The 20,103-nt window shown below is 37.6% G+C and overlaps 1 protein-coding gene across 2 annotated transcripts in view; it reads left to right on the forward strand.

The window, feature by feature from the left end:
• Positions 1-5,794: 5,794 nt before the first annotated feature.
• rnf13 (ring finger protein 13) overlaps positions 5,795-20,103 on the forward strand; it is a 35,501-nt gene continuing 21,192 nt past the window's right edge. The window contains exons 1-4 of one of the 2 annotated variants that reach the window (XM_067512036.1): positions 5,795-6,021; positions 8,332-8,585; positions 8,864-8,944; positions 14,490-14,612. In XM_067512036.1, coding sequence (XP_067368137.1) covers positions 8,472-8,585; positions 8,864-8,944; positions 14,490-14,612 — 318 coding nt within the window. In that variant the 5' untranslated portion in view covers positions 5,795-6,021; positions 8,332-8,471. Of the gene's footprint in view, positions 6,022-8,331; positions 8,586-8,863; positions 8,945-12,623; positions 12,832-14,489; positions 14,613-20,103 lie in introns of those variants that run through there. The other variant, XM_067512037.1, reaches the window with a different exon arrangement.

Below are 20,103 nucleotides of genomic sequence, written 5' to 3' on the forward strand. Positions count from 1 at the left end.
CCTAATGTCTGGGAAAGGGAGGGAGAACAGGGAGCAATTTAAAGGAGTAGATCAAAGTAATGCTAATTACAAAAGGATTGCTACAGGAAGGGGTGGGGTAACATGGGGTGGCACTGGCCACCATCAAAGTCGGATTGGCCAGCCCCCTCGCAGATTGACAAGGTGGTGGGTACCTGCTGTAGACATTTCAGCACAAGAAGAACTGACCAAATTTAAAGCTAAAATAAATATTATTGTTGGAAACAATAACAAAAACATATACAATTTTTAAAGTTGTATTACTATACAGAAATGCGTAGCATTTCTAACCAGGCAGCATATCCATGCAAAGGATGGACTTTTACCTCTCCCCCATTGTTTTTTTAAATCAATTGAGGGGCTAAAAATCTTAGGAACCCAACAAGCATGTTGGACACGTAAGAAGGGTGCCATAGGTCAATCTGTAGGTGTTCTGGACATTTTTTGCATTTGTTGCCTAGTTTTAGCTCTTTCAAACATTCTGGACACATAAGCAAAATGATGCTAGAGTGACCTGATGATGTTAGTTGTTGGCTGTGGTAGTTGTTATATGGTATCTCCAAACTGTGTATCTCCAAATTTTGACTTATTAATATTGTTTTTATCATGATAAAATAACACAATTACACCTAGTATATCATAAGCATAGGTTCCCCACAAAAAACTCACCGTCTGTCACTACCCACACCATTTAGAAATTTCTGTAGGCCCCTAGGTGTAACATATCACACTAAAGGAACATTCAAAAGGAATAAGCCTATTTTTACCTCTGTTCTGCAATTTAATTTGTGTATCAGTGAAGACAGTTTGTAGTAGATCAAATATAACTAATACAGGTACAAGTAGCTGGAAGCAAATAAGTGAAGCAAAAAAACGATCACACTTAACAGAGAACTGATATGAAAGTGAAGAATTCATATTTACTGGAATTTAATTCATAGATAAAAACAAGTACTTTATGTCAGTATCCATTGTCACAGGATTCAAGTGCTGTGAAATGATTGTTATTAATTATTATTAACAAGTAAATGCATTTAGTTAGTGCCAGTGTTTCTCTAGAACATGTTGGCCAATACTTCTATCTCTCTACAAATAGTTTCTTCCCTTAGGCATTACCTCTGTTGAAAAGTGGAAGACAAAGGCCTATGCTCAGATTTTTCATAGTAAAGAAATGTTCATTTTTACCATGAAATTTCTAGACAGCTTTTACAGATCACAAAATATCTGCCATTCTGTTTTGCCCAAACCTCACCTAGTGTTTTAATGTGAAGATACAGCACTGACTACAGAACTAACAGGGACGTATTTGACACTGGCACAACTGAGCACACACAGTCTCTGTGACAATACTGAATAGCAAATTTAAAAGGTCTTGAACTCCAGGGTTCCGACAAGCAAAGTTCAAAAGGTTCTTGATGATGAAGAGTTTGATCATGAAGAGCTAATTGCTCTCTGCAGATAAATGGATGGGATACTGTCCGGTTTCTCTCTGAGCAGTTCGGTGACACCACAGATGGTACAAATAGACTCCCACCGGTTCTTCAGAATGCAACCACTTCTCCAGGAGCCAGCCTGCCAGCTCCAGGTGGCCTAGGGGCACATAGAAGTTTTTTTTTTTTTTTGCTGTAAGCAAAATAAAATGTTTTGTAGGCACATTTGCAGTCTGACTCATGGCGGACAAGCCTCACAATAAGAGTTCAGGCACATTTTATGTCACTGAGGATATTCTGACCTACTTACATTTTTCTCTGCTGATAGGAAGCTCTGGACAGTCATTCTGGGGCCCTGGAAGAATTCTACTCACGGTCCCCATGAGTCCAAACGAAGGGTTGTGTATGCAAAAAAAAAAAAAAAGTAATAGTTGCATATAATTCAAATTATGCAATTTTGATTGTATTTGACCCTCTAATGATCTAATAATCATTAAGTGCAACTTGTTTATTTATTTAAGTGAAAGTGAAGCTCTGTTGTATTTGTTATATACACATTTGACACGCAAAGTAATATGAAGTTTAAACTATTGATTTTCTCTGTCTTTTATGAGTTTTTAGGCAACACAGACAGAAATCCCACCATACCCAGTTCCCATAGTCCTGCAGTTGGTTGCAGTACTAAAGTTGCAGACCAGTAAGTGAGCTCAGTTGAAGGTGCTGAGAGGAAGCCTGTTCTGCATGCAGCCCACTGTTTTTGATCTAGGAATGCACATATAGAGAAGAGTCTCACCTCTATTGGCTGCTAAAGTTTCTCTGGTTGACTACATGCATCACAGCCACAATGGACACAACAGGACATAGGAGTAAATATCTTTAAAAAGTATCATATCATGCTAAAGGATTGACTTAAAAACAAATTCCCTCAACATCTAATAAAATCGCCTTCAAATTTTACAATATTAGTCAGAGGTGCATGAAGTTTTTCACAGTTCTTTGCAACTACTTTTTTAGTATGAAGGATATTCCATGAGCACAATACGCAAACTATTAACTTATATCTCCCATACACACATCTCTCTTATTTATTTTATTGATTATACACACTAGATGCAAAATCTCTGTTTTTTTGTTTTAACTAATGTCAAGTAAAGAAGGAATGCTAGACGATAGTCTTGGATTGGAGACATCACACAAGGATCTTGGCGTTTGCTGCCACTCTGTGGATGAAAGTGTGTACAGTAAAAAAATAAATGCATTTATTGAATTTTATAGATAACATTGTTGAATGAAAGATATTACTGGCTAAAACTAATATGCAAATATAAAAATCATTTATAAAGTATAAAATATTCATTCTGCGGAAAACAGATACTTTGATGGCAGGATGTTAAATACTCATGCCAGCTGTAAAGAGATACAGTAATACAGTCACCTTTTTACAAAAGCTTGCCTGTTGATGAGCCACAAATATGTCTCGACACCAAAAACTGAGTAATGAGTACAAGGTAAAGATTCCAGATGGCTATAATCTTATTTCCCAAAGAGCTGCTGCACAATAAGAAAGATCCCCCTGAATCAACTTTTCAATACGAGCACATTTTTAATTTTTTAAAAAAAACTAAGATGCATTCCAGCATCTCCCAGTGTGCATCACGTTAAGCTGATTGTATTTATTATAAATCCCACTGCAGCTTTAAATCTCTAAATCCTTTTGATGTTTTAATACCTTTATCAGCCATCAAATAGCGCTGCCTCTGGTGATGCCCGCGTCACAAAGAACTCAGCTGCCCATGCAGAGTGGCACCACCGTAGCTCAGCCCTAGTAAGTGCTGGACATGCTCATTGTCAGACACTTGCTCAGCAGTGATGGAAAAACTTGTCCTACTCTTAAAAGAAATCATGGAGAATGTATAACTAATAGATAACTAATAACGATCTTCAGTGCATGTGCACACAAAAAACAAATGCATTTTTTGCCGTACATAATATATTATTGTTACAAAAATTATGAAGAAGATGTAATAATCAGTATCTATTCTCTCTAGTGATATGTTCAAATCAGATAGATTTTCATAATGTAGTTGTATCTTGTCAAATATAGTCTGGTAACTGCCTTGACTTTTACTTTTATTACCTTCACTATATGCTTCATGCCCTCTGCAGTCTGATCTGGGGAGATGACAAAAGGTTCACAAGAACCCTCAAAGCTCCTTATGTTTGAGAAATCCATTCTCTATCCATTTGGCTCCCCTGTGACACTCCAAACAGAGGAGTGTCTGGAGATTATTGTCACTAGAGGACGGCAGGCTTTGGCTTTGGCTGAAAGTCTGGAAAGGTCAACTTCTCGGCAATGTTTGATCTTACAAGTCAAGGACAATTTTTTTATTTCAAATGATATATAGTTGCATTCAAAAATGAAGTTCTGAAAAGGTCAGTTCACATGCAGTTCCTGGTATGACCATGGCATTCATGCTAAGATACAAAATCACATTATAAATGTGCAAATTTTATAGTATATTTTATAGTAAAGTGGTGTTTAGTAATTTATATAGGGGTCTTCTAAAACAAGTTTCAAAAGACTTGAGTCTAAAAGACTGAATTTAACACTGTACAAAATGTATACATCTACATACTGTGAACACTGTAAACCCAGGCCTTTTTCAGTATTGCTTTAAATGTAATAAAGTGTTATGTTGCATATGACAACTGCTGCTTATTGAGCCATAAAGCTGGAGTCACTATCATTCTATGTCACCTGGACACCTGCTGTGGCTCTGTGTTTACAGTAGCAGGTGACTTCACATGACCACACTCTTAGGCAAATGTAGTCACTGACTTTGTTGAATGGTTTGAAGGATGTTGAAGGAACACAGAAAGATGTTGGCCAAACTGACATCTATCAAGGATAACACCTCCCCCCTCTGCACCACACTGTGGCGGCTCTGAGCAGCTCCTTCAGCACAAGACTGTTACACCCCAGTGTATGAAGGAGGAGGAGCAGTGAGACACAAATGGGAGTAACTTTTTCCTGTGTTTGTTATGTGTAATATCTGTTTAGGTGAGGGGAAATATCTTTAATTAAATGTGTGGTGCAATATCTGGTGCTTGTCTTTTCACTGCTGAAACACTGTAATTTCCCCAGCGTGGGATCAATAAAGTTAAGTTAAGTTTGTACAGTTTCAGTATGTGGGATCCCACATGCAAGTGTGGCCCCAACACAGTGTTGTTGTTTACTTGAAGAAATGTTACAGTAATTTGAAATGACTTGATGACTTGAATGATGTTTTCTATAAAGTTTTAAAGTCGACTGTGTTTTTGTCTTTAGTCGTTGCTTGTAGCTAACAGTGACTCGGTTTCTCAGTTTCAGAAATTGCAAGTTGTGATACTTTCTGTTCTTATGTGTCTCTAATCAGAAAACAAATACAGATACACAAATCTAAATACAGAAATGTTGCTGCATCTGGCAAACCTGATTGAACAAACATTTATTTTATTCTAACTATTTTTTATTGTGTAATAGAGTTTGATGTTATTTCATCATGGGTTTTGTTATTAAGTTTCACTTGGTTCTGTAGCATCAAGCACCTATTGTTAGGTAGTTCTGTCCGTAAAAACATTTTATTAGCATATTGTATGAACTGATAAGGTAGAATGATGCTCTGTGTGTAAACCAAAGCATGGAAATATATGTGTTCATATGCATAGGAAGTACGGTACGTCTGAAGTGGAAGCATTCAAATACAGCAAATGTTCCTCCCAGGAACATTAATTCAATTAATCCACAGTTCACTGATTTTACAAATCATTCCACTGGCGATGCACCCCCAAGTAATGTGACCACAAATTTTTCCATGCTTTAATAAGGTTTTTACAGTTAATATTTATTTACGTTTTATTGAAAATTGTAAGTAAGATTACATCTCTGCAATAACAGCTAACTTTATTCTTTATTTCTGTTTTGGGGGCTGCCTATTGTGTACGTGGGCTACAGAGGGTGCTAGAGATTTAAGAGTATCAACCGGTCGAGGTGAGGGGTTTGACGAAGAAGATAACGTGTTATGTTGGTAAAAGGGAGTACAGATTGTTTCACTATACCTTTAAAAATATATAGCATATTGCATTCGGCTGCCAGTTATTCACATAATGCACAGATGCATAATTTATAAAGCTGTAAACACAAACCGACTTAGCTCCTTTGAGTTTTAAGGCAGCAAACGGCTGTTTGAACCGTCCATCGAGTTTACGGTGCCGTCACGTGGATTTGTTTACGTCTGCAGTCATTTCCGAAAGAGAACGACTGACTGACAAACTGTCCAATGAGGAGCCGGGTCTGGAACGGCGCATGTGGCGGAAGTTTGCGCACTCATCCGAGCGAAGGCGATAACGGAGAGGATTTAAGTGTAACGGTAACATTCGTACTCTCCCTGGGCCACGGCTCAAACAGCATGAAATATATTCAACGTCTCTGCCGTAGTGTGTGTTTCTGTGCGCCGTGTGTAGTAAAGGAAAGCGATGACCCTGCCAGACGCTAAATACCTGGACAAGACAAACCTCCAGGCAGAAATTAAAGGTAAACACCCACGATAAGCTACCTATCTATGTTAGCATAATGCTATGTCGGGCACAGGGCGGTGTGTTTCTGTATGTAGCTGAACACCTTTTAGGGCGTCCACACCACACCACGGATTTGTTTATGTGTATAACTATATCCCAAAAATAACTGCAGCTATCTCGAATGGTATGACAGTGACGCTAACGGCTTTATTTGTTGTAACTGGTCGTAATCCAACACAGTCACTGATATTTGGGGTTTATAAAGTTTACCGCTGTTTACACATGTGACGTTATTGTTTGTTGTCAGTGTGCAAAGGATATCAATATTTCACTTTGATTTACTAATTGAGCTGTCTCACGATTACCTCACAGATTTTGTTCCCCACAAAACCTGACTGGTGTTTTTAGATGTTTAGTCATGCTCACTGTCATTAGTGTTGCTTTCACTTCCCCTTAAGTTTTTTTGATTTCCTTTTTGATTGTGTTTCACCGAGTGTTAAGTTGATGTCTCCTGAACCTTATTTGTAATATCTGGGGTTTGCACGGGAGTCAAAGAGGGAAAATGCTACCAAAATATTACCAATTTGATGGTTTTAGCTTCTCAAAAGTGAGCATTCATTGTTTTCCTTCATAGTAAATGTAATATTTTGGGGTTTTGGATCATTTTTCAGAGGCCTTTAATAATGAGACCTTGTGCTCAAACAATTATTCAACAAATTAATCAGCATATTATTTAATAATGAAAATATTTATAACAGGAGTTTTTATTTTGTTATTTTTTGTTTATCTATAGGTTCAAGATTGTACCTAGATTTCTTATTTTTGATTCATAAACTATTTTAAAAAAGACACATTCTCATTCTCATCTAAGGCAGCAGCTGCAATATTAAGAGAGTACTCATAGAATGTCTAATAAAGATTTTCCCATGTTTAGTACAAATTTGATTAGCTAGAGCTTAATCTCCCTAATTTTTTGCGAAGTTGTTTTTGTGCAGATAATTAAGGGGTTATTTTATAAATAGCTGTATAATTGCTTGTATTAAGCTTTGGCTGAGAGGTATTAGTTTTGGATACAAATATTTACAAAAGCAGTGTTTAGTTTGACATAATGTGGTAGTCACCATATTTTAAAAAGTTGCACATATGTTAGTAGAAGTGTAAGAACAATTTTGTATCATTTGAATTTTAACTGTCCTAAATTTGGGATGCTACAGATGCTTAGACACAGGATGTTGTTCAGTAATAAATGAGTCTAGATGCCACTGAAACTTTTTTTAGATGTCCCCATCTGTTCAAGCATCATAGCTACAGAACAACAGTAAAATTCAATTTTATCTTAATTGTGAACCTATTAATTTTATCTGACATGAGCATGGATACCATCTGTTATTGAGATTTTGTGTAAAAAAAAATTTTAATAAATTATTATTATGAAAAACTGCCAACACATGCAGCCTCTCCCTATATACCAAAGATGTATCAGTATAAACCTCTTTGTTGTCTTTCAGATTTGCACAACCAGTCCAAAACATATAATCCTCCAATACTACTTCCCTACCTTGCAGATTGATAGCATAGCTTGATGGTCTAAAGCTTAACAAAACTTCAGCTATTCAGCTTTAGCTGTTTCTTGTTTTGACCTGATCACATGTTGCCTTCCACTTTGTGAATATGTACCCCTTATTCTGTGATGTAACAAACAAGATCATGCTGCCTCACAGGGGCAAGCAGCGATATAGTCCAGACAGTGGTCACATGCCGAAGTGTCCTTGAGCAAGACACAGAACCCCAACTTAGTTGCTAATAGTGTGTGCGTAGCTGTAGTTTGAAAGGCTTTGAATACCAATGGGTAGAAAAGTGCTATATAAGTGCAGACCATTTGGGTTCCAGCTAAAATGTGTATAATACATTAAAACATTAAACTAAGATACTACAATAGTTTACTTTTTTCACAGATCAGTTAAGTAAGAAAATACATTTACATTTATGAAGGTTTTTTCAGTGTTGCCAAGAATTCATGGGCACTCTGGGTCCTTTCTCATATGCTTTGGTCTGCCTCTAAAAACATCTCTAAAAACATCAGTTTAAAGGAATATAAGCCCCACATCTTGCTGCTAAGAGAATTGGGACGCCAAACCTCCTGAACACTCAAAACAGAAGGTTAGGGTGGGTGGGAGGGTTGGCATTGGGCCTTGATGTGCAAGTATATCCTTAACAAGCTGTGTGCTCTTTTACAAAATTTCATGTCTGATTTCACTTGTTGCTGAAGATTGAATTGAGTAAATGAACTTCATTAAATGAACAAATTTTAACCCTGTTGTTTCAGTGTGCAAGTAATAAAAGGCTTTAAACTTGGTGTGACGACAACGGGGAGTGTGTAGAGCTTCTACTGCACGCCAGTCTGTGAATTTGTGTATATTTATGAGTGAGTGGCATAGCAGCTGGAGGTTGTAACGTGATGCCAAGATGCTGCTGTCTCTGGGAATGCTGATGCTGTCTGCCACGCAGATTTACACTATCTTCACCGTTCAGCTTTTTGCCTTCCTCAACCTGCTGCCCGTCGAGGCTGATATTGCTGCGGTGAGTGATTCTTCCCACAGTTATGTCCAGAACCTCATTTGGAATCATAGAGCAATAAGAAAACCACAATTATATCCCACCAAAAGTAAAACACACCCCTGGTGGCATGCCCAGGTTTCTGTTTTAGAAAATAGATTTGCAAATACAACTTTATTAGCATGTCAGGTTTGCGTTTTGTAGTTGTTTTCATTGAATTGCTCATTTGGTTAAAAGAAGAAGAACATCAGCCTCAATAAAATGTCTTCAGTCACAAGTAATTGCCCTTTCTCATCTTGCAGTACTCCTTTGACAACAAAACTGAGAACTTTGATGACCTGCCTGCACGGTTTGGCTATCGCCTCCCCAGTGATGGACTAAAGGTGAGTGAGGAAGTTCATTCTAAACTTAAACAACAGACAATGAACGATATGCTGTAAAAAGAAAGGAAATCCTCCTGGTTTAGTCTTGTTACAATGAAAATACATATGTAGTTGAAAATAAGCAAAATAAACAGAAAAACTGGAAAAGGGGTACAAATTAAAATTTGGTTGGACTCTCAAAGTTTAATATCGAACCATGAAACTGCTCTGTGACATTGCTGCATGTGTGTTGTGAGGTTTCGGTATGCCACCCCCCCACCCAGCAACCAGCTCACTGGTTGATCCCTCAAAGCTCACAAACAGAAGGGATGATTCATGTCTGCTGTCTGGGTGGGTCATTGTGGTGCTTCTCAAAGTCAAGAGCCCAGTTGTTGTTATTGAACAAAGGCTTTTAGCACACAGATGCAAGCTGATGGTCAAATCCTCTGTGTATTGTTTAGTGTTTGTGTTTGTGTTTATGTGCATGTGCATGGTAAGGCTTGTACATTTAGAATTGTATTATTCCCACTGCTTAAGTATTCTATGTTTAACATCATTACACCATGATGGTAGTCCCACAGCAAAGCTTCAGTCACATGAGTTGTGACCCCATAATGGATTTTAGGAATTAGAGGAATTGAGTGTCAGCGTCTGTCTCACACCATGAAGTTTGAAGAATCTAAAGTGTCTTTTTTAGCCATTGACTTATTTTAATCGTAGAGTCATTGGAGGAAACAAAGTGATTAAAGCCTCTCTTTAAAAAAAGGACTTTATAGCAAGACAAACCAGTTTCATCTATCTGTACACGTGTGTTCTCCAGAGAAATCTTTTAATGGAAAAATGAACAAACCCTCAAGAAAAGCAACAATTAAGGGCTCCCTTTTCTGGGACAAATGTTTTCTCAAAAACAGTTAAAAAGTAAAAGTTACTTCAGCTGAAACACCCACATACAAGTAAAACTTAGTCCTATGTCTGAGAGAACAAAATTGTCTTCCAAGTTTATTCAAATATGGAAATGGTATAACTCATGGTTACAAACTGCAGAACTACTAGTATAAACTATAATCAATGTGTTGTCAATAACTCACAGTGACATCATGTTTCTAATTTATCACATGTCTGTGTGTTTGTGTTTGTTATTATGGGTCATAGCAAAGGTAGTTTGCCGGGAATAATCTCTGAACTCAGTCTTGTTGGACATCAGTGACGATGGCGCACAGTCATGTTGTTGAGTGAGTCATGTTGTTGAACTAGTGTAAACACTAGTTCGATTTCAGTACACCCATCCTGATGGTGACATTTTATGTGTTTTGAGATAAACCCACTTTTCCAGTTGTGGTCTTGCTGTACAGCAACATTAAAATGCCTGGGGAAACCTCTGGCATCACAAGGCAGCACAAGCCTGTAAAACCTGGAGGATTCCCCACAGGGAATGAGGCCTTAAACAGAGCCTTGCCTGTTTTCACTTACACAACTAAAGCTGTTTACAGCTGTCTCAGGGTCTCAGAGCAAGGTCTGAGACCCTGCAAGCTCACTGGTCACTGCAAGCCTGTGCGCACCCACACCTTGCAACATTTAGTTGTATTTATTATCAGACATGTTTTAATTATTTCATTTTGGAAATCAGAGTTCAATAAAAATGCATTTAAAAAGCCATATATATTTTAGGAAGCAACTGTACCTCAGATGGAAGAGCAGTTATCCACAAACCACAGCAGTCTCTCTCTCTCTCTGTCTCTCTCTCTCTCTCTCTCTCTCTCTCTCTCTCTCTCTCTCTCTCTCTCTCTCTCTCTCTCTCTCTCTGTCTCTGTCTCTCTCTGTCTCTCTCTCTCTGTCTCTCTCTCTGTCTCTCTCTCTGTCTCTCTCTCTGTCTCTCTCTCTGTCTCTCTCTCTCTCTCTGTCTCTCTCTGTCTCTCTCTGTCTCTTGGTCACAGTCAGCATTTGAGTAGGATTTTCACTTCAAATGTTTGTTGATAAAATGGAAACCGATCAAAAAGTTTTACAAATGTTATGTACAGACTTGTATCACGTCGAGTCAATGTAGAGCTATCACACACTACACAAGCTGAAAGAGAGTAAAGGCCATATCAGAGAACTGTCCTACACATTGAGTAGACAAGGTTCAGCCTTGTGACATTTAATATGCATCTGGTACTAACCAAGAAATGTAACCCAAGTTGAAATAACTGTCCTTTTTGTATTATATTTCTCACCACATTTTTAAGGCTTTTTGTTTTTATTTCATTTCTGTACCTGCTTTCACATCCACAGTCATAAACTGATCTGTAGACATAGTCTGCGAAGACCAAGAAACTTGGGTTCCTGTTGGAAAGTCTTTGTGGTTTGGGTCCTGCAGCAATAGACAAGGAGGAACCGCTTTGCACATGTAATAAAATTTTAGAAGTGCTTTAAAAAAAGTGCTGTGAACATGCAATTTCCTTTCCTCATTGCTTTATTTGTGCCTTCCAAAAGATCACAAACAAGATACTGTATTGTCACTGAATGTAAAATTGCTTTTGAATATTTCTCACTATCTTCATAATTTCTGGAATAACAAAAAGAGTTTACTTTTATTTTATTTGATTTAGTAAATGCCAAATTTACTTGAATTTTCAATACACACATTTGAAGAAGTGGATTAGAATTTTTGTTACCTCCCTGGTCACATCTTGAGTTTCGTACAGTACATGACCATGTATTGTGATACAGTTAACAGTGAAGCCATTTTGTTTGCTTCAACATGAAAGAGGGTCAACATTCACATTGAAAGATGATTTGAGATTTTATTTTTTTTCTAATTTTCATTAACAGTTTGTCATGGAGATGAAGCAGTAGTGTTATTTAATGAACCTGCATGAGTCATTTGTCTCATGCTTGGTTCTGGTAAATGTATGGTAATGAAGTACTCATAGGAGACAATGATGATTCCTGTCACTCTCCTGATGACCCACTGTAGGTACACAGTGAAAAAGTAACTCACAAGCTGCCCCAGTCTGTCTCTGGTTGGGAATATTTAAGTCTCCAGTTTGACCAAGAAACAACCACACATATTTTACATTTAGAGTGCAGCTGCCCCATTTTACTGGCATTTCTTTTCACTTTTGAGGAAGTACAACATCAGAACTCTGTATGAAAAAAGTGTGCGTCTATAATTGTAAGAAAAAAGAGCAAGGTATTGTGAGCAGTACAGTTGAAATCTAGTTTATTTCTCTGTCTGAAGACAAGCAAGGCCACTCCAGCTGCTTTTTGTCTTGGTCATGCATAAGGAAGGGATTTTTTAAAAAGTGATTCAGGTTGGTCAAAGTGGAAAATCTAAGCACTGACAAATCTTAAATGAGGTGTCACAAAAGCTATAATCTAAAAATAATATTTTATGTAAACCTAAAACAAATCTGCAGTCATTTGCAGTCATTCACCAGTGAAGTTGTCCCTCTTTGATTTTGCTACAATAGAATTATGACATTATGATTTATGACATTTAACCTGAAGGAACATGCTTTGTTAAGCATACAACATTAAGTTCTGGGAATATTCTTTCCGGATGCACTGTATGCCTTTTTATTTGTACAATGTGGTATATGATGACTTTTCTTTTGTATAAAATTATATAATTTTTTAAAAATTTTAATTTAATTTAAGTTTAATCTCCTCTTAAACTACAATTTCTGGATTCCCCCACCTTCCCCAAGTCTTTCCTGTTTTTCACTCTGCTATAGTCTCTGCAATCTGCAGTGCTGGCATGTTTTTTCTTACGTGTGCTCTTCTACCCAGCAGAGGGCACTCTGTCCCTTTTTTTCTTTTCTTTTTTTGTTTTTTTGTTGTTGTTTTAATTCTGAAGGAGGAGTAAGAAGCCTACAGTGATGTCATTTAGCAGCAAGACCGAGCTGCATTGGAGGTGGTGCCCAGAGGTGACACTCATGAGGGTCATTCCTCATGTTTTCCTTACCTTTGTGACATGAGATTTTACAGATATCCCTGATGGCTGATTTTGACCTCTAACTTGTTAAGTCTTAAATATCCAGGCCTAAAGTTAAAATATAACTAGTCAACCAACTGTGAAATTTCTCAATCATCCAGGTCATGATTATCCATGGTAATGGCACTGAACAGCATCTTTTGGGATACAACTAGTCAGTAGTTGGCCAGTGGCTCAGCTGCACTTTTGGAGTAATGTCTGTGTCAGCATCCCAAGAAAATCTGTGTGTGTGTGAGAGACAGAAAGTGCAGCCTCTACATGACATACTGAGATTTTAAAGTGTTGGCTTTAAAAGGAGAGCAGGATCTGGCAGCAGGGTCCCCGAGTCCCACAGCAGTCCACATTTCCTGTCTACCACCCTGCCTCTGACACACACACCCACACACAGTGGTTTTAGTTACACTTGCATGAGAGCAGCAGAGGTTTGGAAATGTAAATTGCATCAGGACCCTCCCTCCTCATATCTTGTGTATTTTCTTTTCATCATCTCTTCTCCATTTATCTGCTGTGGTTCTTTGCTCCTCCTCTGCCTCTCTTTGTCTTCACCTTTCTATTTTTGGTTTTCTCTGTGTTTTTTTTCTTCTGATTTTTTTTCTCTTGTCAGTACTTCCTCGGGTATCTGATTCCCTTTGCCTCCACATTTGTATCTTTTGCAATTTTTCGTTTGTTCTCATTCCCTTTTTCACTCTGTCAGCCCCTTTCACTTCCTCTGACTATTTCCCTCACATCAGTCACTTCAAACCTCCTGTTGGAAATAAGACTAAGACAGGAAGCAGAGAGGGAGTTTTTGATGGCAAAGTATGAGCACAGCATCCCTAAAAACTAATGACATTATACGAGTGTAGTCCATGTCTTTCTATATCATACTGTTTGTGCAAGTGTTTGTGTTTCAGGAATATTCACGCTGCAAAGTTTGGTATTAATTATGCATGCCATACCATGGTAAAATAATGTTTCATTTACCAGTGTTGCATTCTCCATCTTTTTTTGTTTTTCATATTCGTTTTTGATCTGTGGTTGTGATGCATTTGAATTTGGAAACAAGGAGGTTGAATAAAGATGGTGCTGCTCAGTCTGGACTGAGACTGTGTCCTGAGATTTAACTGTGTTTCAAGCCTCAAATCTGACTAAACTCTGAGATTATATCTTGAAAATGCCCGTTACTTAAAAGATTTTTAGAAACAGAACAGTTATTTTTAGTTGTAGTATTAATCACATTATTATGTATTGTACTTATGAAAAGATTTTTTTAACTTGTCAACAGTCCAACAGCTATCAGTCCCACTTAAGATTGGCAAAACTATCACATCCACAGTAAATGTTTTTATTTCTTGACTTTAGAGTGAAGCTGTGCTGATGCAGAAACAAATTAATGTTAAGCAAAATGATTAACTATTATTGTGCTGATAAAATCATTGTGATAGTTTATCATGGTATCGTCTAAAAAACAACAGTTCTTTCTTTTGTAAAACGACTCCTCATTTGACTCCTCATTGCCTCTTTGAGTTCCAAGGAATGACATTTGCTTAAACTTGGATGCAAGTCAGTGATGTGTTTCTCTCACCATGTCTACTGATGTCATCCCCTCAGGGCTTCCTGATTGGTGCACGTCCAGAAAATGCGTGTGAGCCCATTGAGCCCCCTCCGAGGGACAACTTGACAGGTGCCTTCATCGTCCTCATCAAGCGTTTAGAGTGCAACTTTGACATCAAGGTACAATGTTGTTTAGTTATTGTTATATAGTTATTGTTAGCAACCGTGCCACACCCTTAACCAACCCCAATCACTTCTAGTTTTATTCTAATCAAAACCTTTTTAACTTTCTATGTGAGAAATGTTTAATCCTTGCCAGTTTTATTCTGTTGATTAATCAGGAAACTGACTGCCTGATCAACATCATTGATTTGTGCTGCTTGTCTTAAACTGACAAACTTCCAATTCTTTTTGCAACTGTGATTGCTGTGTTAGTGTGTAGCCTTGCCTGCAAGGGATTGAATACACCATTTATTTCAGCAACTCTTAATCATCAGGGCAAAGTGCCAAAAGCACACTGGTGTGTATTTCCTAATGCTGAATTTATTTTATTAGGTTGTTTTCTGAGTTAGTTTAGCTGAAGCTCTTAGATCAAGCCATTGGTACATGAAAACAGGAAGTGGCGGTTTCCCTTAACACACTTTCCTGTGCAAGCATCTGTCCTATTGGACTGCCTCTGTGTCTTTTTTCTTTCTTCCTGTTACTGCAGTTTTCTGTGGATGTGTGGAGTTGAGAAGTTTGTTTGCCTAAGAAATCACTCAAGTGGCTGAAAGAGAGGGTCAAGTAAGGCATCCAGCCATGTGCAGCACAGAAGGAGAAACAGAGAGGGCAGTGAAGGTCGCATAAGTGTGTGCATGTGTGTTTGTAAGGTCTATAGCTATGCACAATAGTGCGGAGGAATAGATGTTTAAAGAAGGCAGAGGATGAATAGACAGTGATACTAAACCTGCCGACAAAAAAAGGTGAAAACATAAAGTCTAACTAACTTGCTATAGATGAGGCCAAGGTTGAAGTCAAACTGAGTCTGGTAGATTTTAAGGAAACACCCAACGTCTTTTTGTTAATTGGTATGTCAAAGTGAGGCTGGCAACACTATTGCACTGCCTCTGCAAGTTCTATCAACTAAAAACCAGTGAGAGTAAACTTCTGATAAAGAATAACCCATTTTGGACATTGAAGAGATATTTCCAGTAACAGATGTTTACTGTAAAGACTTTTTGCTAGATACAATTTGGGAAGATATTAATGTATAGTGAACATAGAGACACAGTCAGGTAAAGTTGGCACCAAGTCAATAAAGAAATAACTTGATTGTTGTCATAAATCATCTGTGAGAATGAGCAGATTACTTGACTTTTCTCTATTTTTCAACACTTTGATTCTAGAAACAAAAGTTCCCTATGCATGAAAATTGTTCTTGTGTGGTAGTGTTGAATGTATGGTAAAACTTCCTTTTGTTCTGGCATTCAGAGTAAAAGAGAGGGGAGACTACAGGAGAGAGAATACAGCCAGGATTAGGAGAATGAGAGCAGGGATGAGTAATGGGGTGAAAGAAGGGAAAGCATGCAGTCTCTTGGCATCTTTGCCTCCACCTTTTTCCATCTCGCTGTCTCGTACTCTACTACTATTTAGTTAAACATTTTCTTTCTGTGCCTTCTTGGTTCCTTGTTCGTTTAGTTACTCTCATGTTCTGTGTCTAGTCCACTTTTGAGTCTAATTTTATTTGTTTTTGCTTTGTTAGCAGCCATACAGCCTTATAAGGTTTTACTGCATCTCACTCACACACACACACACACACACACACACACACACACACACACACACACACACACACACACACACACACAAACAGAGAAAAGTGTTGATGGACAGAGCAGTTAATTTTGCTAGAGCATAACCACATTCCATGCACATGTGTGTCATACAGAAAGACAATATATACACAATACATACTCCAGTCTCTTTGATTTATATCAGATCTGCCATTTAACCTCTTGCAGAAGCAGCTTTGACATGTTTACACTGACTTTCTTGTGACTTAGGTCTAGTTGCGCGTTTGGCACCAGCATTACAAATGCAACCTCACAAGACTTGCTCTTCTAGTTTCTCATAAGTGCTTTTCACAAGTAGTACAATTTTTAAGTAAAAAATGTGGCTAAATTGGGGAGTTTGGGGTCATTAAGTAGAAATACCAAACAAAATCTTTAAAAGATAAAAAAAAAAAGACACATCAAGTTTCACAGCTTAATCTATTTAAAGTAAAATAATTTGTTTTTTTTAAGAACATTTTTTTTAAAATCCAAATTGCAACATGACTTGCTTGTTTGCATGTATAGCCGAGAATTAAATTAAATTATTAAATTAAATTAATTATTAAATTATATTCCAAAATAGGTTTCTCTCTTAAACCCAGTTTGATCTGGCCAGAGACATCTCTTTCTGTCTCTGTCTCTGTCTCTTTGCTTTTATTTATTGTCTTTATGTCAAAATAAAATCAAAATACCCAACTAAAAAAAAAGGCTTTAAAGCATATTTTAAAATATTTAAAACATAAAAAAGCATATTAAAAACAAGTTCTAAATTATTTTTGAAGTCAGGGGTTTCCTTTCGGCCTTTCATTTGCAGATATGTTTTGTACTAAATATATAATTGCAATAGTTTTTGGCCTGCAGAGTTTTGTATTACAGTACCACATTTAGCCTCTGGGATCATTTGGCAGCAGGGCCCACTGTGTGTGTCAGTGCAAAATCTCTCTTAATTCAGCTGCTTGTATTTTATTTTCTCATCAGCAATTAGGGCAAAAGCAGTTTAGTTATTTGTTAAGCAAAGTGATTTTGTTACAGAGGTATCTTCTGTTTTTATCTCTTTAGAACCTTAAAATTATATTTCACTCGAATCTACAGACATCATCACATGGACACACTTTGACGCTCACACCCATTTTTTTTATCCTTTGGCACTCTTTTTCTTTTTTGTGTTTCTTCTGATCCTTGCTGTTGTCTGTCTTTCTCTCACCCTCACTTTGTTGCTAGCATTCATTTCTCTATCTTGCTCTCACACACACTCCCTCCCTCCCTTTCCTCTTAGCAGGACTCAGTTCCCTCCAGAAGTTGCAGGGAAACAAAGAAATAATAGATTCCATCTTCACTGAGATGACTTTGTGTTTGCGTGTGCGCTGCAGGGGTGTCACCCCTGACGTGCCTGTTGATTTGGTTTCTGTCCCTCCGCAGCCTCCTCTAGCATTTAGCCATTAGCACCCAGTGAGCAACAACATAGAGTTTTATGGATCTGTGGCTATAATGGGCAATAAAGGCTACTCAGCCACTGAACAGTCCTTCAAGTCTTAGCACCTCTGCCCTTGGAGTGTGTGTTACCATAAGACATGAATGAGAGAAGGTTGAATGCAAGCGAGTGTTTGAGTTAGAGTAGGGAGGGGGTGAAGGGCTGTACAGGCACATTCACTCTTTGTGGGTTTGGGTGTGAGGGAGCAAGAGGCTGGAAAGCATTTATCTATTACTGCCCCTTTTAGAATATAAATCTCTAGATGGACTGGGCTTGCATTTCCTGCACACTGGGATTCTTTGAGGTGGTAAGGGCCTAATTGGTGACCTTTCTGTTAGGGAAGGGGGAGCAGGAAACTTGGTACCCCCCATCCCCCCCAGTCCTCTCCTTGTGCCTCTCTACCACTTTTGCTTGACTGTTTGTAGGCTGTCCTGCTGCCCTCCAGTAACGGTCTGTATACATCAAGATTACGTCCTTGTTATGTGATATTTTACTCTTTTACTTATTTGTGCTAATGGGGCTGTTATCATTGACTAAGAGGTTTTATGGGCAGTGAGTTACACTGCATTAATGTGTCTTTGTCAGTGTAACACAATACATTTTAAAATCTCCTAAATCCTCTTAAACCTTAGTTTTTTTTATTTATTTTTTTCAAGCAGAATGAACATAAAAGGCATTTAGGAAGACATGCCAGTTAATTGATTTTTCCCGGTATTGGCCATATATTAACAGGAAATTCTAAACATCCCAAGTATCCCAAATATAGGGGCTGGTGCCTCAGTGATAGAGCATTGGGTTGGGATGCCGTGGGTTTGAATTCCACCCCACCCGGTGTGGCCCCGCCCAGCCACAAAAGACCACCTTAGTGCCAGTCCCTACCCCAGATAAAATTGGAGGGTTGTTGCAGGAAGGGCATCCAGCTTAAAAACTCATGCCAAATCAAAATGCGGAACACATTCTGTTGCTGCGACCCCTGAAGGGACAAGACAGAAGCCATTGATATCAACAATATCCCAAAAAGGTGGATATTTCCCCTCCTGTTGTTTTTAGTGGATGTATCATTTGCCTTTGTGCACAGGCTTTAAGTTTATGTTTGGTTTGCAAGTGTCATTTAAGTCACATTTAGGTTATATTCGTGCCATATTATTTAGTTCAGTGAACATACTTTTGATTATAAATACAATAAATCCTGCCATTTTCCTTTCACAATTATAGTAAAGCCAATGGTCAAAAAATACTTGAATTTCATACCAGTAAAGGGTCATAAAGTCATGAGTGACTCTGAAAAGTCTGTTGTGTAGCAATGTTCCAGAGAATTGTGTAAGATTTTCCAGTAACTGATAGAAATGACTCCATCTGAAACTGAATGAAATGTGTGTGTGTTTGTGTGTGTGTGTGGAAGAGCGACAGTTCAGCCTAAGCCAGTTTTGTGTAAATGCTCTTTGTCCCATCAGCAAGCTGTGAACTCCAGGTGAAGGGGCACTGATCTTTATCACACACTGTAAACAATGTGCTTATTCAGTAACATTCACACATTCACCACAACACCTCTATAAGATAAAACTGAGCTTCATGGATAAATGGGCCACATCAATAACACAAGAAACTGTGATATGTTTAAGATAATTTAGAAATGGTTATGATATAACTTTGTTTAGTCTTAACACGTTTTTTTATTCAATTGTAAAATTCAACTATTTACATCTGTCATGGTCACATTTATTTAAGGACAAATTTAAGTGATTGTTATCATAAACTTGTAATTATTATTTTTTTAATATATATTATTAATTATTGATTCAAAGAAGATTTAAATAGACATCAATGTATGTTTAAGCAATATTGGTGTATCAACATGGCTCCAGTAGACCAATAATTATTACTTTTTAATAACTGAACAGGTATTTTGTATTTTTGATAATGTTGCAGTCTATTAATTAACATGTGCGTCATACATAAAATCAATATTAAAAGCAGGTATTTAAATACTGGTATAACAGAGGTCAGGGTAGAGGAGGGAGGGAAATTAAATTACTTGTACCATAAAATGTGTTTATTCAGTATACTGTACTTAACTCTGTCAGCATAAAATCTAGCCATCTGTATTCTTATAAAGCAATAAAAGTAAAGCACTCTATATTTTAACTTTTATTCTGACAAAGTGTATCTTTGAATTGTTAACTGGATGTCTTCTACAAAGGGTATATGTGTCTTGTTTAAAACAGAAGGAGGTGCAGGAAATCCAAAAATGTTATAATGTTTATAAATGTTTGATCTCTGTGATTCTGTGTTCATCAGAACAGTTTCAATTTTGAGTAAAAAGAAATGCGTATACAGCCGAAACGGAAATATGTGGCGACGCAATCTGTGTCCATGACAGGTTACAAGG

Source organism: Channa argus, chromosome 8 (genome assembly GCF_033026475.1).
Source record: "Channa argus isolate prfri chromosome 8, Channa argus male v1.0, whole genome shotgun sequence".
NCBI lineage: Eukaryota > Metazoa > Chordata > Actinopteri > Anabantiformes > Channidae > Channa > Channa argus.